The sequence below is a fragment of the Ooceraea biroi genome, chromosome 1 (genome assembly GCF_003672135.1).
Source record: "Ooceraea biroi isolate clonal line C1 chromosome 1, Obir_v5.4, whole genome shotgun sequence".
NCBI lineage: Eukaryota > Metazoa > Arthropoda > Insecta > Hymenoptera > Formicidae > Ooceraea > Ooceraea biroi.
The window spans coordinates 6,909,891-6,929,906 of NC_039506.1; the positions used below are offsets into that span (position 1 = coordinate 6,909,891).

Below are 20,016 nucleotides of genomic sequence, written 5' to 3' on the forward strand. Positions count from 1 at the left end.
GTATAATGACAAATAAAAAGGAAAGAGTTAAATTAATCAGTAATCTATATAAAGATTATCTAAAACAAACGTGAGAAATAAATAAAAATTGCATAAATTAAACAGTCTATATGTTTAAAATAGATAGATATCATATTTTTTATACAATATATAGTTTATATACTATTATATATAAATAATTCAACTTACAGTTAAACTGTTATATTTTCTTTTTAATTAAGGGATAACTATTAAATTAATGCTTTGAACTTTTTTCATATAAATTGTAACGAATTATTTTCAATATTTTAATATAAAATTAATTAAAAATTATCTCATAAACAATATATAAATACAATTTTATGTGGATTCCTAATTAAAATTTGTAAAGACAAATACAGAGATTTTAAAACATATATTGTTAAGCGAACATAATATTTTCCACATTCTATACTTTATCAATCCCGATAATTAAAATAAGAGTATTGTATGACGTCATATCAGCGATAACGATAAAAATGCAAGGATTATGCCTGATATTTCGTCAGCGTGCAAGGTTCTCTGATCAGAAGTTTTAGATATCAATCGAGATAGATATATATCATAAATCATTATTATAGTTTACATCATGAAACATCACATAAATTATAGACAATATGGCAAAAGTTGAAACAAGGATTGTATGTCGAATTTATTATACATATGCAAGTATACCTATAATTATCGATAAATGTTTAATGGTACAAATATAAAATATATAAAACCATACATTTTTTGTACAGAAACAATTAAATTGAGTATTAATCTAGAGAGATTAAAATTATCTTCAAAATCAATTTATTATTTGGACTCTAACCGGGTTATCTATATACCGTATATTTTAAAGTGACCTTGATCTAACGCTTTGCTGACGTTACATCAATTTGTTGTTACTAATTGTTGTTACTAATTGTAAGTAAGTTCTATAGTTAAAAAATTATGTTGCTTATCAGTATAGGTTTCTAAATTATTTAATAATGTAAATCATGCGCATCTTTAATATAATTTATAGCAAAATGGAAACAAAAATAAATTCTCCGATTAAGCTGAGCAATTTTAGTTATAATTTGAAAAATCATTTTATAAAGTCTTTCGTTTTAAATTCAGCTCGCTATGATATGTGCAGACACTGAAACTTTTATTCTAAGTTTTTTATAATAATAGTAAATTTCATTTACATTAAATATACTTGTAATAAACTGCATGTTTTTCAAAAGTATGTTTGCAATGAAGCGCGACTGAGTATTGTATTGTACACGATATTGATTTGTAATGCTAAAACACTTTGCTCACGCTACTCATTACCGATTATATTACGCATTCCTTTCATCGAGTCGTCGATGATATCATCGAACGTGACAGAAAATAAAGCATGAATCTTTCTCATGAATCAATCATTAAATTACGTTTCAGTCTAGTCACATTTATTACATATCGTACATGTGCATTATAAAATTATTATATCAATAGTTTTGGCGAGGCGAATTTCTAAATGGCTAGCCAACAATCAACTTCATTAGCGCGTTATATTTGAATCATTGAGATCTCGCTTCGTGTCATACCAGTTTCCTCTCCGCCCCGCGCTCGTAAATTAAATATTTCGGTCAAGCCATAATTAAATCCAGGTCAACGGGGTTATTTCCCGGCCGCGTTCTCCACCCGAAGTACGAGTTCAAAGCGAACCTAGTAACACTCGCTGATCTTAACTCCGCGTGCGCTTATCTGGGACGCTTCAAGGTGCGCGCTTGATAATCGAGAAATCCTAGGTCGGTAACAGCGTGCTCTGTACTGCTCAACTGCAACCGCGCGTTCGCGCGCGCACACTCTCGCTTCCTTTGTGCCTCGCGACGCATCGAGAATGCCCCTCTCACGTCGTTGCACACGAAGTGCACGTCGTCGCCGTCGTCGTCGTCGTCGCCCTACTCCTTCAAAAATAACGATCCAATCGGAAGCGTGTAAACAATGGCTGCGGGCGCGCCGATTGGCCGCGCTGTCGTCAAGTCGGCCGCGAGCGGCGAATCCGCGCGCCGTTCCCCGCGGCGTGAACGGAAAGCGGCGGCGCACCGTTCTGTTTCCCTCTCCCCCGCTCCGCAACTGCACGTCGAGCATTCAGTAGACTCGGCCATTTCTCTCGTGGAACGTAGCGACTAGCTCGGCCGCGCGACGTTTTTTTTTTGCGATTGCACCGTGCGGGAACTCCCGGAAGTTTTGCAAAATAACGCGACGCAAAAGGATGATACACTCCGGGCGCACCAGGCTCGAGGTAAGTCAACGCGAGTTGCCATCGCGCCGACGGCGAAACGCGGCCGCGGAAACGCGCGTCGGAGTGCCACACGTCCAAGGGGGGGTCGTGCGTGTTCAATGTTGTCATTGCCGAGGCGAACAGCTGATCCGCTCCCCTGGCCTCCGCGAAGCGCGGCAGCTACTAAGGGCATTCTTGTTACCGCTACCGTGTATTTCTATTATTATCACGACAGCGACGACAACTACGACGACGATAACGATGACAACGACCTACGACAAGGACAACGGCGTTGAGAAGGCGTCATGCGCCAGGGCATCCTCTCGGTTATTGTGACTAGCTAGCTGGCTAGCTGCTTGACTGGCTGACTAGTTGACTGGCTGACTGGCTGACTAGCTGCTTGACCGCTTCGCTGGTTGGCAACATGCTGTCATTCTCGGCCTTTTTCGTGCGTGCTACGTATATATTCTCATCGACCGACCAAACAACCGAGCGAGCGAGCCTAGCCAGGCAGCCAGCCAGCCAGCTAGCCAGCCTGCCTGCCAGCCAGCCTGCTTGCCTGCTTTGTCCTTTGTCTTTTCTTTCCTTCCGTTCTTCCTTTCTGTCATTCTTTATTTCTCCCTTTCTTTCACTCTGCCTTTCTATATCTCACTCCCTCTCTCTGTCTCTGTCTTTGTCTCTGTCTCGCTCTCGCTCCTGCGACCGCCAGCAGTGGCTACGTCGTCAGCGGTGCGTTCTCGTTGTTAAATGCACACCTCCCCCTCCCCCGCGCTCTGGCTACTACCCTCTTCTTTGTTCTTTGCTCCGACGGCGTTCGAGCAGCTATGACTTGACGACAACGACAAAGACGAAGACTGAGCCTACGCCGACGATGATGACCATGACAATAATGATTATAATGATAATAATAATAATGATGATGATGACGATGCGTGCAGAAATCTTCGTGCGCGGTCGGAATGTCGATGAGCGTCCCGTTGTTGGTTGACAATCACGACGCTGCGAATCGACGTACGTCCGTGCTCCGCGACGACCGACGTCGTGACGACGGAGCGCATCGGCCTTCGCGCGCGCCTCCTCGGACGTCGATCTTTCTCGGCGAGACGGTGCGATACAACACAATACAGTAAAACGACGCGACGCAATGCACGCATGCAGCGCAACGCGACGCGACGCTCGCCGTCGCGACGACACCGATACGGGACGCGAGGACGCCGAACGCGCGCTTTGTAGACGCGTAAACAGTTAGCGCGCGCGTGCCGCGCTCCCGATAACAATGTGCCCCGATAGCGATAAGCAAGAAGCTGTGAATGGACCGTGTTTTCGTAGTCGATATGCCTCGCCGTCTTGCAGTCGGGATTAGGTGATTTAGAGTGCATTAGGTGACGTGCGTGCGCGCGCGCGCGAGCGCGAGCGCACGTGTGTGTGTGTGTGTGTGTGTGTGTAAATATGTATATAAAGCGAGTACGTATCTCCATTTAATTCACTCTCTGATATCATTGTTACTTTGTCTTTGTGAAATTACGCGCAAATTACTCGATACTTTTACGAGTGCGTTAGAAAAATAGAATTCATCCCAATTTTGCATTGGAAATGTATTGGTAATAGTAGATCGTGCTTTTGTTGTACATTGTGATTGCTTTGCTATCTTGCTGTTTGGATTAGATAATGCGAATATGTTGATAATACGCACGTTACGTTAGAAGTGTTATTGGTTTGAATCTACGTAGTATGAATATCAAGTGCGTGTTTAGCACGTTATTTTTATAACATTACAACGTATATTGTATCGGATTGAAATAAAAATTCCTCGGTCATAAAAAATGTATCGTTCAGTGACAAGTCGATGCTCAGATTTCATTATCAATTTGAAATATTGATTTTTGTTTAAAATGTCAATAATAAGAATTAAAACACAGTCGGTTAAACGTATATTCACTAATTTGGATTATAACTATTACGAATCTGTGCACATACGTGCTATATATATGTACATAGTATAAATATAATAGTACATGTTTTAATGAAAAAGTCTCCCTGACAAATCCATTTTGTTATTATGCCTTTATTTTACCTGTTTTCAGTTAAAACTCGAGTGAAACGCTTGAATACGACACTATGTTGTTACAGCCTCCGCAAATATAATGCATTTCTGCGACTGCTATTTTTATTACTTCATTCATGAGCTGCAAATTGCAAAAAGTTATTGACGTGCAACAGGCTCTACGCACATAGAAACGACAAATCGTGCGTTTTAATATGTAGTAACATTTACGTAAATAATTGATAAAAATATTAATATAAAATATAAATTCACACGATATATTAGAATTGATGGGAAGTCGAGTTGCACAGTGTTGTGAAATCTCAACGAATTTTTCCCGACCGAAAGTATCGAGGAAGATCATAAATCTCTCCGCTTTTTATCATGTTGAACGTGAAATTGCACCCAAACGCGCTAAATAAGTCTCAAATTAAAATTAAGTACAGTAAAGTATAATTAAAGTTCATGCTTTAGATCTCAAGGAGGAATAACGAATTATTTTCACCGTCAAAGTTCGATTCGCTTAAGTATAGTGAAGTATAATTACAGTTTGCTTCAGATCCCAAGGAGGAATAACAAATTATTCCCGGTACTCTCGGAGTTCGATTTGCTGAAAAGATCTGTTTTCATCTTCGAAAAACTTAAACGCCTTGACGCTTCGTGAACTAACAATGTCGGCTCTACATCTGCCGTGACGAATCACGTGACGTCCGTTTTCCGTCCGTCCATTCGGCCGAATCTTATGGCTATCGCGTGATGTGGTCGCGAAATGCGGTCGTCCTCTGCCGATGATCACGTCGCGCGCACCGGATGTAAGCTCGGCGCCGAAATGTAAGCGATGGCGGCGACGGCGTCGTCGTTCGCAGTTCCGCGGAATCCGACTTCTTAGCAACGCATCCGCGCTCGTGATTCCGCGAAGAGGAGGAGGAGGAGGACATGCATCGGCGCGTGTCGTCCGCGTCACGAACGGTTCCCTCTCGGCCATCGACACGGCCGGTACCCCCGAGATTTCGCATCGCGAGGCCTTGCGAGGCCGTGCGACTTTTTAATCGTCCCGAACAATTGAGCAAACAATGCGATGGCGTGTTCGCTACCGACATATTTCGCATTAATGCCGCCTGGTTTCCGGTTGTTCATGTAAACATGACCTGCTCTTTTTATCGATTCCTTTTATTTGCATACGTGAATATGTGTGTAACGAGAGAGTCTTCGTTACGCATAATGCGTACAGATATGCTCCGATATATCGAATATCGATTAACGAAAATCTTTCGATCTTTCTCTCGCATGTAAGTTGTCGCGGCGGTTGTAAACGGATCGGGACAGATGCCAGATTCTTGGTGATCTCTCGAGGTTATTCGTTATTCGCGGTGTTTTTATTCATAATTTCGTATTAGTCGACAGATTAGATTACGCTATGTCAGAGCAAACATTTGCCTTTCTCAGGCAAACTTGTCCGTCCGAGCGTCTCGTAGGCGCGTTTCTTCGTCACGAGCGGACAATGCGATTTTTCACGAGCCAGAAGCCGTAACGGCATATCAACGATGCGATGCAACGCGATAGAGGTCGCGGGTGTGCTATGCGCGCACCTTTCGTTTCAAATCTATTATTAACATAGAAGCCGCAAATATCCGCCTGAGTGTGTCCTTTAGCCTCTTTTTTTTTCGTTTATTGCCGATCTTGATCTATTTGGTAAATTGCTTGCAGAATTTCTAATTAATTTTATTCAGCATTCTTTACGATTTACAAATGCTGCAATGTTTTTCTTTCTTTTTTTGTGCATGCAGGTCGGGTGATCTATTTATTAATTATCGAGGTACAATTTTGATGTCGAGAATCGCAGCATGTGTCTAAAATATTTATATCATTGCTCTTCGTGTGATATCAGAGATAACGCATGTAAAATAGAAATGTGATTTGCTAATCTACGTACTCCATTGTTCGTGGAATTCTTCTGATGACATTGAACATGGAGAGATTCAATTTCTCCAGCATTTAACCTCCTGTAACATTGCTCGATTGATACAGTCAAGTGTCGGTGTATCAGCGTTTTTTCAATGTAATAACCATCCCTAATCTCGATTAATATATCCACTATGATAGATATACTATCCAGAGATGCTATTCAAACTTCGATAACGCCGGGGCAGATTAAAGAGGGACTCGAACGGGATTTCAGGAGAATCGCGTGGCAAGAGGCGATCGCAGGAGGCTCGTAAACAGAAACTGCGAGGCGCGCGCGACATTCGGCGCGCAACGCGCACGCGGAATGACGTCACGTTGCATCGTGCTCAGGCGCACGGTGGAACGATATCTAACAAAGTCCGAATGTGTCATCCAAACAGCAGAAAGTGTGCGTCTTGTAAAGACGATCACTCTATAATACTACGTACTCTAAATAAAGACTACATCAAATTATATAAGTAAAGCAAGAAGATATAATAAAAGAAAAGAAAATTATACATATAAATAAAATTATATTAAATAAATACAAAAAATACTTAATCATTTAAATAAATAAGTAAAAAAAAAATAATAATCCGAGAGATAACGGTACTAACACGAATGAAATGAAGCCTGAAGCGCCGCCAATTGCGCCAATCGGATGAAAGTCAATCAGGATCGATTAATTAGAACAAATTTCGTTTGAATGGCCAATCAAATGGAATCGAATCAGATCCTAGGGATATGTACTAGGAATACGAGACGATATTTCTCATCGAGTTATCAACGACTTCTTTAGAACGTCCTCGATCTTTTTTTTCGGTTGCGAAACAGCGAGATTCTTGACGGCCCACACTTGCCGCTCATAATACCCCGCGCTCGTCGGGTCTCCTCGATAAAGATAAGGAATAATAGGAGGCAATCGTATTGACGCGGTGGCGTCGCGCGGGTCCTCGCCCCGCGTCATACGTGTCGCATCTCCTGCGATTTGCGCACTTTGTTTACGGCCCGCCGCTATTTGTCTTCCGCGTTTAACGCGCGATGCGACGCGGTGCATATGTTATGCTATGTTAGACAGCGGCATGCGCGTGTGTATTTAAGGCGAATGCCGAATCAATGTCCGTTTATTTTGCCGCTTCTGGGCGCGCTCGCGCGAAATACCGCGGCAAAATACCGCGCGAGCGCACCGCGAGCAAAATCCGAGAAACGGCCAGCCGAGGCCAAGAGAGCGGCTGCCGATGCATCCAGTGAAAATCGCAGTACCACACGTATCTTGAGATTTGATTAGTTATAAAATGCCTGACACGGTGGTACGTTTGTGCGCTACGTACGTACGACTCGCGTTGGAGAATGTGTTCTGAAATGTAATTAGTTCCCGAAGTAAAGTCATAATACAGTTATTAATTCGCACCGCGCCGAGGATCCGCGAACGCGCTTCAACCTGCAGTGAGAAAAACGGCGAACGCTATCGCTCCATTAAAGTCGACGCTCGCGCATTAAGTTGTTTACAGTAACGCAAAGACTGGTCTAATCTCGAGCACGGTCGGCCTACAATAAGTTTATCAGTACGTTTAACTGGCTTTTCTCGGAATTGATATGAGCGACTTTTGCGCGCACCTGGAAATTTTGGCGCTCGATCAAGAGTATACATATATATTTTGTCGCCCGTCAAGAAACGATTACGTCGTTTGAATAAAATTAATTACCGCGAGAGAGAGCACTATATTTTCTCGCTCGCGAAGATGTAAAATTCATTTGACTGACGGAAACTGGGAAGGTGGGAGGGCGAAGGGAAGGGATCACGATGCTTGAATTGCAATGCGTTTTAGAATGCAAAATAGAAACGGATCTTCCCTCGCGCGCCGGCTATTCTTGCCATTTCGCGGCGAGGACGATTCCCGATTATACGAGTCGTAGTTACGCGCTCACGAGACCCGCGCTCATATTTTACGGTTTAAGGTCGAACGCGTATCTTCGTCGCTATCGATGGCTATCGGTTGACCCCGGCCACCTCATTATCCTGTACAATTTTATGCAACGCCTGCATACTTCATGCGATAAGACATGGTAGCCCGGGGAGGGCCGCGTCCGCGCGATCCATGTGCACAGTCATTATTGATAAAAGCGCTTCCAGACGCTTTATCCCAAGGACGCGCACAATGACGAAAGGACGTATCCCAATTTCACGGCCGGGGTAAAATAAACCCTCGCACGCGAATACCACGGGAAAATCCGAGGACGAATCATTTCTCGCTTGAGGTGACCGCATGTTAAGAGTGGACTCGCGCCTGTAAAATTTCCTACGCGCTTTCATCTGCATCTACAGATATCTCTATTTCTCTCTTTCTTTCTTTCTCTGAGACTCATTGATCGAATCATCACATCATCACTAATGATCGTGAATCATTGGCGGATCATTAAGCATGAAGCTTTATTGTGCAGTTTAGAGGTTCAATTCGGGATCTATTTACGCATACGCAAATATCCGGCAATTAGCGAGAAACTGTTAAAAGTACTCGTCAAGCTATCCAATGTCGTTTTAGATAAGACGAATTTGCGTGATGAATTATGCATGATCAATTCTGCATGAATCTCAAATATACACGTACACTCTATCTGTAGTAGTATCATACATATCGCATTCAGAATTATCCGCTGAATTTGTTTTTTTATGTTATAGATATATATCATAGCGTAATAATATTGTTGTTAAGTTTACAGGAGCATGTTGCAAATATACCTTGCGCGGATGTGAAGAATCTTGCTGTATCCATGAAAAAACATATCTACATCACTATTAATGTAACTTGTTGATACCACGGAATGTGTAGGAAACAATTGTGCCGCACATAAGTAGCTGTTGTTTGCATACGTATTGTACAAAACATGTAATAAGATACATTTATATTCTAAATTCAAATTCTTCCAAAATTTTTACACACGAAATTATAGAAATTTGAATACATTTGAAATTATACTAATATGATTTCTCAGTTTCTTTTCGACGCAAAGAAAACTGAGACAAACAAATTCCTGTCTGAATTGGCATTAAATAAATAAACGTTTACAAAAACTGATTGGAAATTATAATTTCGTATCCTATTTCGTTACAGCCCGTAACAATTGCTTCCTATCCTTAATTCTATGCAAAATGGGATATGTTCCTCATTATGTATAGATCGTTTCCATATATATATATATCTCGCATATTATGTATAGATCGTTTCTACATACATATCTCAGACATAAGCGAATTTATTGACTTATTGTTAACGTTGACAATACACAACAACAATTTGCACGAAAAGGATGTATAAAATATTTATTCTTTGTAGCTATCGATAGGAGAAAAATAAGTTTTCTATTTTACTCGTTCAAAGCGTCTTTATCAGGATGATTATTTGATATTTTCATCTTTACATTATTCGAACAGCTTTCAAAATACTAAATGTAAGGTCTTGACTATCTTTTGCTTAATCTCTAATATAAATATCTCGTCTATAAATATCTCAACCGATAATATTTTGGTAACAACATAGATAACTTTGTGAAATCTTTTCACTTGATATTTCCGTAGGTGTATTCTAAGATTCCGCTTAATTTCCAATTAATAAGTATCGACCAGTGTCACCATTACATAATCACGCATCTTTATACATGCTTAACCATACTATATACATATATAATTATAGATTGTATATTAATATGTATATGTATGCAATGTCTAAAGTATAAAATATACGAGCAAGCGATACATTAACTTTGCTACAATGTATCATTGCATATGGAGGATACGTACGTGTCCACATGGTTGCACATATCACGTACGCATACCACATCGTTTCATTTTTTGAGAATAATGACGAGAAAAATATTCGAGATTTATTCAGGTACAACTTGCGCTTGAAAGTACTGGCGTACCTATCCCATACATCCAGCATATTCCATTTCTCTTCGTCGCATGTTTCCACTTCTATTAATTCCGTGAATCAAGCATTTTGTGAGCGCGTTTCCTCATTGAGAATGTAACAAGACGCGTCCATGAACGCTAAGAAAAAAATGTAATTTTAACGAAACACACGCTGATTTGAATCATGTGAGAACATAATATGAATTAATTCGGAAATATTGCATTCAATGAAGGAAACGGAATCGCATTATGTCACACAATTGCACACAGCAAAAGGATTCGTGTTAAATTCAACACATTTTACATGTCCTAAACGGTCCACTCAAATTTTTGTGTTAATTTAACATAATGCAAATATTAATTTAACATGATGCAAATATGTCAAACTCTGATATTAATATTATATATAAGGTAATTTAATATAAAGTTAGTAGAAAAATTAGAATGTTCAGGAAATTGTATGTAAAATGAACATATTTATAATATTAAATTTTATTTAAGGAAAATGTTATTTGTACGGTTCATTATAATGTCGCGCTACGCGTCATCGCCGCTTTAATATTTGAAAAAGGTTTAACATATGGTGATTGTGTAGAGTGGAATTCTTTCTATTACATATATTACATATAAAATATTTTATGTTATTTTAACTTTTAGATTAGTTGATTATAAATTTAATACATACAATTCAATCAACACAGCACAACTTTACACATGGATATGTTGCCTTTTTAACATAAAAATTTTAATAAGGACCGTTTTTAGAAATACAAAATGTTTTTGTTTATTGTGCTTGTCCGTTACTTAAGCGTCGATGTACAGTCTATCACGCGCAAGGAATGTGCATGAGAAGAAAAATTATTGTTTCAAAAGAAAGCAAATCGGAGACATACGTGTATCTCGTATCACCGCGTTCGCTTTTTTATGAAATAATAATTTCTGTATGCGATGGACTGTACTAACGATGTCGCGGTGATCACGATTGGAAGCGCTCGCTTTTATCACAAATATGACATGTACCTTACTTGCGAATTAACAATCGTTTCACTGTCCGATCGTACGTGCTATCATTTGAGTCCTGATTTTGCATGCGCTATTGTTCACACCGGGATCGATGAATTGTTAATTGGCGATTAGTATGTGGAAGGAAGTCGCGCATCTGGAACACGATGAGGTCGTAGGTGTTTCCACAATTCAGCAATGACATGATAATTACCAGAGGAAGAGAGATAGCGATAATTATTACATGATCAATGGAAACCAGATTACACAACTGATGTCTCTATAATTAATTGAGATGAAAGATTCAATTAATCGGACAAATAAAGCTCTAGACTCGATACATAAACAAAAATCATTATAATTTAAGCCCATTAACAAAAACATCCGTTTAATACGAAATTATATTTAAAATAGATTACGAATAATCATGGACAAACGATTGCTAAAATGGGCTTCAAACCTCATTCTCACGTATGAAACCCTCGGATTTCATACATGAGGATTTCATATGGGAAGGAAACACCGTGCGAGATATCACAATTTTCATTTAGAAATACGGCGATGCGTATGAAAGTTTGAGCATCGCCACGTTGTTGAAGCGCGATGACACGTTGGGATGTATTTTTTAGAAAAAAGTAAGTCTCCAACAATTAGTGGGAGGAGTGGGAGGAGGGAGCCAAGTACTGGCGATCGAGGAATCGGAAAAAGGAGGCAGCGGTACCGGTGGACAATGGTGGAAGCAGCAGCATCCATCCTATCATCACCATTATCACCATCATCATCATCAACAACATTATCATCATCAGGGCGGTTATTACACGTCGCAATCGCATACTCACAACAACCCTGTCACTACCATGAAGCAATCCTATATGCAGGTTAGTCAATTTAGAGAACTCTATCCTGTCATGCTGATGCTAGAGCTTTGCTATACACATCCCTCCCCAGCTTGCCCTGTCTCTAATATCCCATCATAAAATGTATGCTTTTAACACTCGTCTTTTCTCCCTGTCTCTCCTTCTTGCTCTCTCTTCTCCCTGTCTTTTTGTTCCCTTTACCCGTGCATACAACGGAGGCGGGATGTCAAGCTTCTCTCTGTGAACATTTGTCGCGAGCAATAACGTGAGCGCGGCTGCCGATGGCCCATGGTCCTCGACGTATCATCACGTCGTATAAATTATGTCCCTCTCTCGTTGCAGCTAACATGGGTATTTCACGATGACGAGGCGCAGATCAACAAGAAACTGCCAAAAGAATTGCTACTCAGGTACGAGAACTTTGCCGACGCCTAAACACATTCAATATGCTTAATACGTTGGGAACGAGTCAGTCTTAGCACGATGAGATGATTAGAATTATCGACCAGACAATCTATTTCGACGGTGAAATGCAATACAGGAATATCCATTACATCCTTGATCTATAAACCTAGATATTTTATCTTATATGTCAGCACATTATGTCGTTACGTTTATATTTGAAATCTTACGTAAAGCGATAAAGTGGAAAACATATTTGGATCGCTCTCTATTCAGAAGTTTGTCCAAAAACGAAACAAAAATTATGTCACGATATTTTGTATTTATAGAAGATTTATTATCTCAGGTTTTTCGTATTTCAAATGTTTTTTATTTTTGGAGCCTTCGTGTTTGGTACGTGCACGTAAACGCTTTACGTTCTCATCAGTTCCGCGAAAAGCTTGAGTCCACATTTGACGTTCGCAAGGTGTTAAGTAATCGCGAGACACACTCGCATTAACAGGTCTCCTCTGTGATTGACAGAATTTTTTCATACCTCGATGTCGTATCACTATGCCGTTGTGCCCAAGTGAGCAAGGCTGGACGTGTTAGCGCTCGATGGGTCCAATTGGCAGAGGATCGATCTCTTCGACTTTCAACGAGATGTGGAGGTAAATAGGGATCCAATCGCCACTTTTATTGCATATTCTGTGTACCTTCGGCTCGCGATTAGCGCAGTAGGATAACGATGGATGGTATGTTTTCTTGCGTAGGGACCAGTGATAGAAAATATCTCGAGGCGTTGTGGCGGATTTCTCAGGCAGCTCTCGCTCAAGGGATGCCAGAGTATCGGCAACAACTCGATGCGCACCCTAGCCCAATCGTGTCCTAATATCGAGGAGCTCAATCTGAGCCAGTGCAAGAGGATCTCGGACGCGACCTGCGCGCCCTCAGCAGCCACTGCCCAAGCTGCAGCGACTGAATCTGGACTCGTGTCCCGAGATAACGGACATGTCCCTGAAGGATCTCGCGGCCGGTTGCCCGCTACTCACTCACATCAACCTCTCGTGGTGTGAGTTGCTCACCGACAACGGGTTGACGCGCTCGCCAAGGCTGCCCGGAGCTCCGGAGCTTTCTGAGCAAGGGATGCCGCCAGCTGACGGACAAGGCCGTGATGTGCTTAGCGCGCTACTGTCCTAATCTCGAAGCCATCAATCTACCGAATGCAGGGTACTTATCCCATTGACTCCGCGAATCCGCGTGTTACGCAAAGAGGAACAATTGCGGCCGTCGATAGACGCCGCACGGTGGATTTGTCGCCGACGAGTATTGCTCTGCCGTGCTTCTCGTCGAGACGAGACTCGTTCACTGAAAAGAGAAATTGGCGGTTTCTCTCTTCGAGCCGAGAAAGTGGGGAAACGTTATTCGCGTCAAGCAATATTTGCAGCTTGTATTAGATTTAATAACACGGAGATTTTATGATTTAATACGGAAATAAGTATGAAATTTATGATCGTGCCAATATTCAAGAATTTCATTATTCATATCTAGTCGGCAACAAATTTTACATAATTGATGAAAATTACGTACGTTCAAAGTATATAATATAATTTTATTCATAAATTTCTGCGCGATTTAAGAAGCGTGGACGTTGCATTGCAAGCATTGAAAATCATCTTAGGATCTTTGTTGCAGAATATAACGGACGACGGAGTTAGAGAACTTAGCGAACGGTGTCCACGGCTGCATTACGTTTGCCTGTCGAATTGCCCCAATTTAACGGACGCGACGTTGATTAGCCTGGCACAACACTGTCCACTCCTCAGTGTACTCGAGTGCGTCGCGTGCACCCATTTCACGGATACGGGCTTTCAGGCCCTCGCGAGAGTGAGTTGATCTGGCGAGCGAGCCGCTCGTTTGTTCGTAAATGCGCGCGAATAGCGAAACTCTATTCAACTTTCGACTTTCAGAACTGCAAACTACTCGAGAAGATGGATCTGGAAGAGTGCCTTTTAATCACCGACGCCACCCTCACTCACCTGGCGATGGGTTGCCCGAGGTTGGAGAAACTAGTGAGTGTCTGAGCTTTAAACATCGACATTCTTTAAATACCGCGAGCAAGTAGAGCGTTTAGCATATCCATATTGAGTGCTACGACAATGGAATGCGAGAGAGAGTCACGTTTGCCATTTCCGCGTACAGAGTCTGTCACACTGCGAGCAGATCACGACGAAGGCCTCCGACAAATCGCGCTGTCGCCTTGCGCGGCGGAACACCTAGCCGTCTTGGAGCTGGACAACTGCCCGAACATCACGGACAACGGTCTGAACCATCTGATGCAGGCCTGCCACAATCTTGAGCGTATCGAACTTTACGACTGCCTACACATTACCAGAGAGGGCATACGTAAACTCAGAGTATTGTCCCGTTTTATCAGTATTTTTATCCGACAATCGCGCGTTATACGCAGAAGCGCACTAAGCAGAAAAAAAAAGATTACATTTAGCACGCGACATTTGCATATCACGCAATTGAACTGTGAATTGTAAATCGTGCATTCCGCAAAAAGCATAATTCCACGTCATTACGATGCTTCGAACGGAATGTAATTAATGTCGCTTTTTCCGCTTGCCGATGAATCACGCTTTTAACGGCCTCGTGAGCACGGTTTATAATACACTGTCTACAGACTAATACAAACTTAGAATGTTCGCCTTTCTCTCGCTTCTTTTTCTTTCTGTTTTTGTTGCTAAACGCACCGCGCGCACAAGAGTCGCAAGACCGTATCGACTGCAGAGACTCGTTGCCTCTGTTGGTTACCGCTGATTGATTAATGCTGTGAATTTATTATGGACATCAACATTAAATCGTCGTTCGTCCTGTTTCAGGCCCACCTACCGAACTTAAAGGTGCACGCGTATTTCGCACCGCCGACACCGCCACCCAGTGCGGGAGCCTCGCGACAACGATACTGTCGGTGCTGCGTCATTCTGTGATTTTGCCTTCAACTCCTAACTCCGAAGTAAAAAAGAATCGTCCGATATTAGACCCACGGGATCACAGTGGATTTTTATCGGTGGTCGCTGGCTACGGCGATTGTGGGGACCTCTCTCTCGTGGTTACCGGAGGAGCGGCTCTGGTTGCTCATCGCGCACTGATAAGTGAGAAACGGGACTCGTTGTCAATTGCAAATCGTTAGAAATCGATTCAAGCTCCATACACACAACGAGTGAAGTACGTCACCATCATCAACACATAGCCACTGATGCTACTACTGCAATTACCGCTACGACCGCTGCTGCTGCTGCTGCTGTTGCTGCTGCTGCTGTTGCTACCATTACTACCATTACTACAACTACTATTATTGCTGCTACTACTACCGCTGTTATTACTACTACACTTACTATTATTTCTATTTGTACTCCGTTATCACGGACGTGCATCGCTGCTATCTCGGTTATATTACGCGCGGGAAGTTAGTCTGCAAAGGAAAGAAATTCTCAGGTTTCCTTAGCGACGTTCCATCGTCTCTATGATCCTCATTTAGCATGATGCTTGTCCGCGGCAAGGAACGACGCGCTTTCTCAGTCCACTCTCGCGCTACACTGAGCGACGTCTTTAAAAGCGAGCGGCTTATTTTGATTAACGTTTCTCTTAGCGTTAGCGCGAGCAAGTTCAACGATTTACGTTGCTCGATAAACATGAGATACTTATTTTAAGTTACACGTCTTATAAATGTCTTATAAATATCTTAATGGACACCCGCGTGCATACCGATGGCGGCGAGGAAGAAGACGGTAGTTTTTAAGGGCAACGGGAGTCGAGCGTAAGTGCGCGCAATCGTATCCACGAATCGAATTTTGCACATTCTTCGGTGTGCAACCGTAGCAGTTTCTCAACGAACACTGCCTATAATGCTATTGATAAAACGAGCAAAACGGAGAAGCAAAAGTAAAAAAAAAGGAACAAATACGGTATAGGAACCGCGAATCGAATCTCGTCGTATAATGATACATTTAGGATATTATTATCGTTTATCGTATAACATAGACATGTACGTACCGACGAAATACGTTCGGTGGAAATGTTTCTTCTCGGTGTCTGTTTAAAAAGTATTAACGGATCGCGCATACGTAATTATCAAGCGAATACCTACGAATTTCTTTCCTTCCGTAAAAAAAAGAAAAAAAACCAAAAAAGGAAAAAGAGAAAAAAAAGGAGAAAAACGCATGACGCGACGTTTCTCGCGTTAAAAAAAGGGCGCACAATTCAACTTTAACGATGGAAATTTCGACATATTGTGATTGTGTGGACACTCGAGACACAAAGGAAAAGCGAAAGAGCAAGAGAGAGAGAGAGAGAGAGAGAGGGAGGCAAGAGAAAAAGAGAGAGAGAATTGCTCGAGTATTGTCTTTCAAGACTCGTACGACTACCGTTACTAGCGCAGTTTAGCGGTAGCACGCGAGCGACGCATTTTACATCGATTCGCGGGCAGACGGTATATTTCCGCCCGTGAATCGTACTTTCGAGTCCCGTGTAAACGTAACTCCTCCTCGACAGCCCGATCATCTATTCTTTTATGTTTCTGTTTTATTATTATTACTATTATTATTATTTCGTTTTTTTGTAACTCGTCATGGACTAGGAGAGCACAGACTGACAAACGAATCAAACCGTTAATGTGTTAAACCGATTAACTTCGTGCCGGCGGCGAAACAACGCCGGTATTTTTACTTTTTAAGCCTAGGTTAAAAGAAAAAAGAAAAAAAACGGAATGGCGGCAGTATCATAAAGGCACGGACGTATCGTGAGAAGCGGTAAATTGGCGATTCCCGCGCGCGATCATCGTCAACGCGATCATCCCTGGATGCTCCGTGACTGCAGTGACGATGTGCCCGGTGGTGAAGAACAAATAAGCAACTAAATGTAGAAAAAAAGACGTTTAATCCTTTGGTCCATTGCATGTGTAAAGTCCGATCGTGAGATCGGCAACGTCTTTCAATTGGAAGATCACGGTATTGCTCGACGACGCAACCAATTTCTGCGGGATCTTCGCAGGCGCTAAAGAGAGAGAGAGAGAGAGAGGAGAAAGAGGGACGAGCAGTTTATTACAAGACGCGGAATATCGAACACGGGAATTCCTGAGGCCAGGAATAGACCGCGAGAGGAGAGGAACGAACTGCCCCTCGTACTTGTGGATTGCGATTTTCCGATTTAATTGTACACGAGGAAATTCCACAGCGCAACTTTCCTCGAAGGTTCTCACACGACGGAACGGATTTGGGTTTCGAATCGACAAAGCTTATTTTGAATACAAAAGACACTCTACGCGCATTGGCTATATTTTTAGAAGCGTACTCTTGCCAGATTTTTACTGAAGCAGCCGAGGACGCATTTCGGGCGTGTTAATGGCCGGTCGGAGACCAAAAACGCGGAATTATAAACGGTCCAGATTTCGAAGTGCAATATCCGTCAGACGCGGGACGCGCCTCGTTTTCCTTCCTCTGTTTTTGATTCGTGAATCGCGAATACGTGAATACCCGGCGGCGCGACGACACGCCGTGTCGTCGCGCGAGAACAACGGGATAATTGAAGAAAGGAGAAACACGAAGTACCGATTGTTAATCCTTTGGTAGCGTGTAAGAGACGTACCGCGTATATATATTGAGTATATAGCGTGTAACACACAGAAATAACGGATGCGGCAACCTAGATATATAAATATAAATATAAATATAAATATATATATATGTATATATATATATCTATATATATATATGTACATATATATATATGTATATATATATACAACATTAAATAAATATATAGATAAGATATGTTTTATACGCTGCATGTCATCCCTAGAGGAGTAACGTGATCATTGTAAACGTGTCGTTCGAAGTCAGGTTAATAATTATAAGTGATAATGTATGATTACGCGCGCATGACGTAACCGCGATGATGCAGGACACACAATTACACACACCACATGCTATCCGCACTCATGCAAGGCTTTCCGACCTCTCGCGAATCTCGTTGCGAGCATTTGCGTTTTCCGTTTCCTCCGAGCACCTCCGGGGCAGGGATTGTTTCTCGCGTCGCGTTGGGACCCGATCGTGATTTTCTCTTCGCCGTGCGGAATGGGAGAGAAAACGGAGGGACTTTCACGTCGCGCAAATCTCTCGGCCGATGCCCAAAGATCGAGAGACTTGCGCGATGCGCGATGCCGGCCCGCAACGAGAAGGGCCGCGAAAGTTCTCCGACAGTTTCGCGATCGATATGCCAACGGATTGAGTCCAAGCGCTGCCCGATACACGAGCTAAACTCAAAATACAAAGTCAATCGCAGTGCCTGAAATGTTACAAAACTACTCTCTGTATCTGAAATTGTTATTGACCGACGTTGAGACCGCTCGCCGCGCGCGACAGATTGTAACGCTCGTAGAATGTTGTTTGGCTGAACCAAAGTTTAGCTCGGCGTATCTGGGCGTCGGCGGACAGCGGATTGTACACGCGTAATGATACTGACCGGAGGAGATCCGCAGAGACTCTAGTATCAATTGTCGTTAATCGCCCCGTCACTTGGAAGTCATTACTGTTATCGTTGATTTTACATTGCGTTATCCTGTGAACGAAGCGCAGTTTGATGACCGCGAGACGTAAGAGCCTGTCGGGAACCCCTTTGATCTGGGCGTGCGGAATTTTCAGAAATTTAAAATTTCTGCGAGTTAGGGAGAAAGAGAAAGAGAGAGGGGAACAGATGAAAAGCGACAAAGTAAACCCATCACACTTTCGAAGATCGCCACTTACAGTTTAATCAATTGTAATAATCCGCAGTTGTCACCGTTGAATCGTGTTGTAACGATAATTAAGGAGATAAGAGATCGAAGCATTGATGCCGTGTGATCGAGCAAGTGTTTGGCTGTGTAAGGAAAGGCTGAGTAGGTCGGAATAGGAAGGCTGTGAATACGAAGAGAGAGAAAGAAAGAGAGAGAGAGAGAGAGAGAAAGAAAGAGAGAGAGAGAAAACGCGAGCGAGAGAGGAAAGAGTGAAAGGGCGAGAGGGTGCGTGTGAGAGAGATAGAGAGAGAGAAAGAGAGAGAGAGAAAAATACATATATAAAGATTCAGATATTAATTCGAAGTCAGCGAAAGTATCCTGGCAACCACCGCTGCGTGTATCGACGGATTGTCACGGTCCGTCTCGTAATGCTCGCGACAAACCGTCGACGATTCGTCGAGTCGGAAACGGATCGGAATCGACCGTTATCAATCAGCCGTTTTAAGATATAACGGAAACTCCAGAAACGTTTCATGTGCAACATCCATGGTCTACACGTGTCGGCCTACACGTGCCTCCCGACAACCTCGACAACCTCGGCTATCGAGAGGACGTCGAAAAGAAAAAAAAAAAAGAAAGAACAGATTCGCGTACGATTACTGTAGCTAATTATATTGACACTTCGCTGCTTCGAGAAGCTGCAGTCTACCATGTATATATTTTCATTAATGTATGTATAATAAAATATATTCGAGACAAATCATCGACTATCTTTATTTTATTCGCGTCGCACCCTCCATCCGTGCACCGCGAAGTTAGATGCTGCAAAGCAGAGTCAGA

General features: G+C 42.4%; 1 protein-coding gene across 1 annotated transcript; it reads left to right on the forward strand.

The window, feature by feature from the left end:
* Positions 1-2,106: 2,106 nt before the first annotated feature.
* On the forward strand, positions 2,107-19,936 carry LOC105285467 (F-box/LRR-repeat protein 20). Its single transcript, XM_011349694.3, is given in 14 exon segments — positions 2,107-2,281; positions 11,790-12,038; positions 12,360-12,427; positions 12,942-12,998; positions 13,000-13,069; positions 13,172-13,356; positions 13,358-13,504; positions 13,506-13,615; positions 13,618-13,628; positions 14,094-14,285; positions 14,369-14,470; positions 14,601-14,622; positions 14,625-14,815; positions 15,287-19,936. Coding segments are annotated over 14 exon segments (1,542 nt in total). The 5' UTR covers positions 2,107-2,251; the 3' UTR covers positions 15,395-19,936.
* Positions 19,937-20,016: the final 80 nt, after the last annotated feature.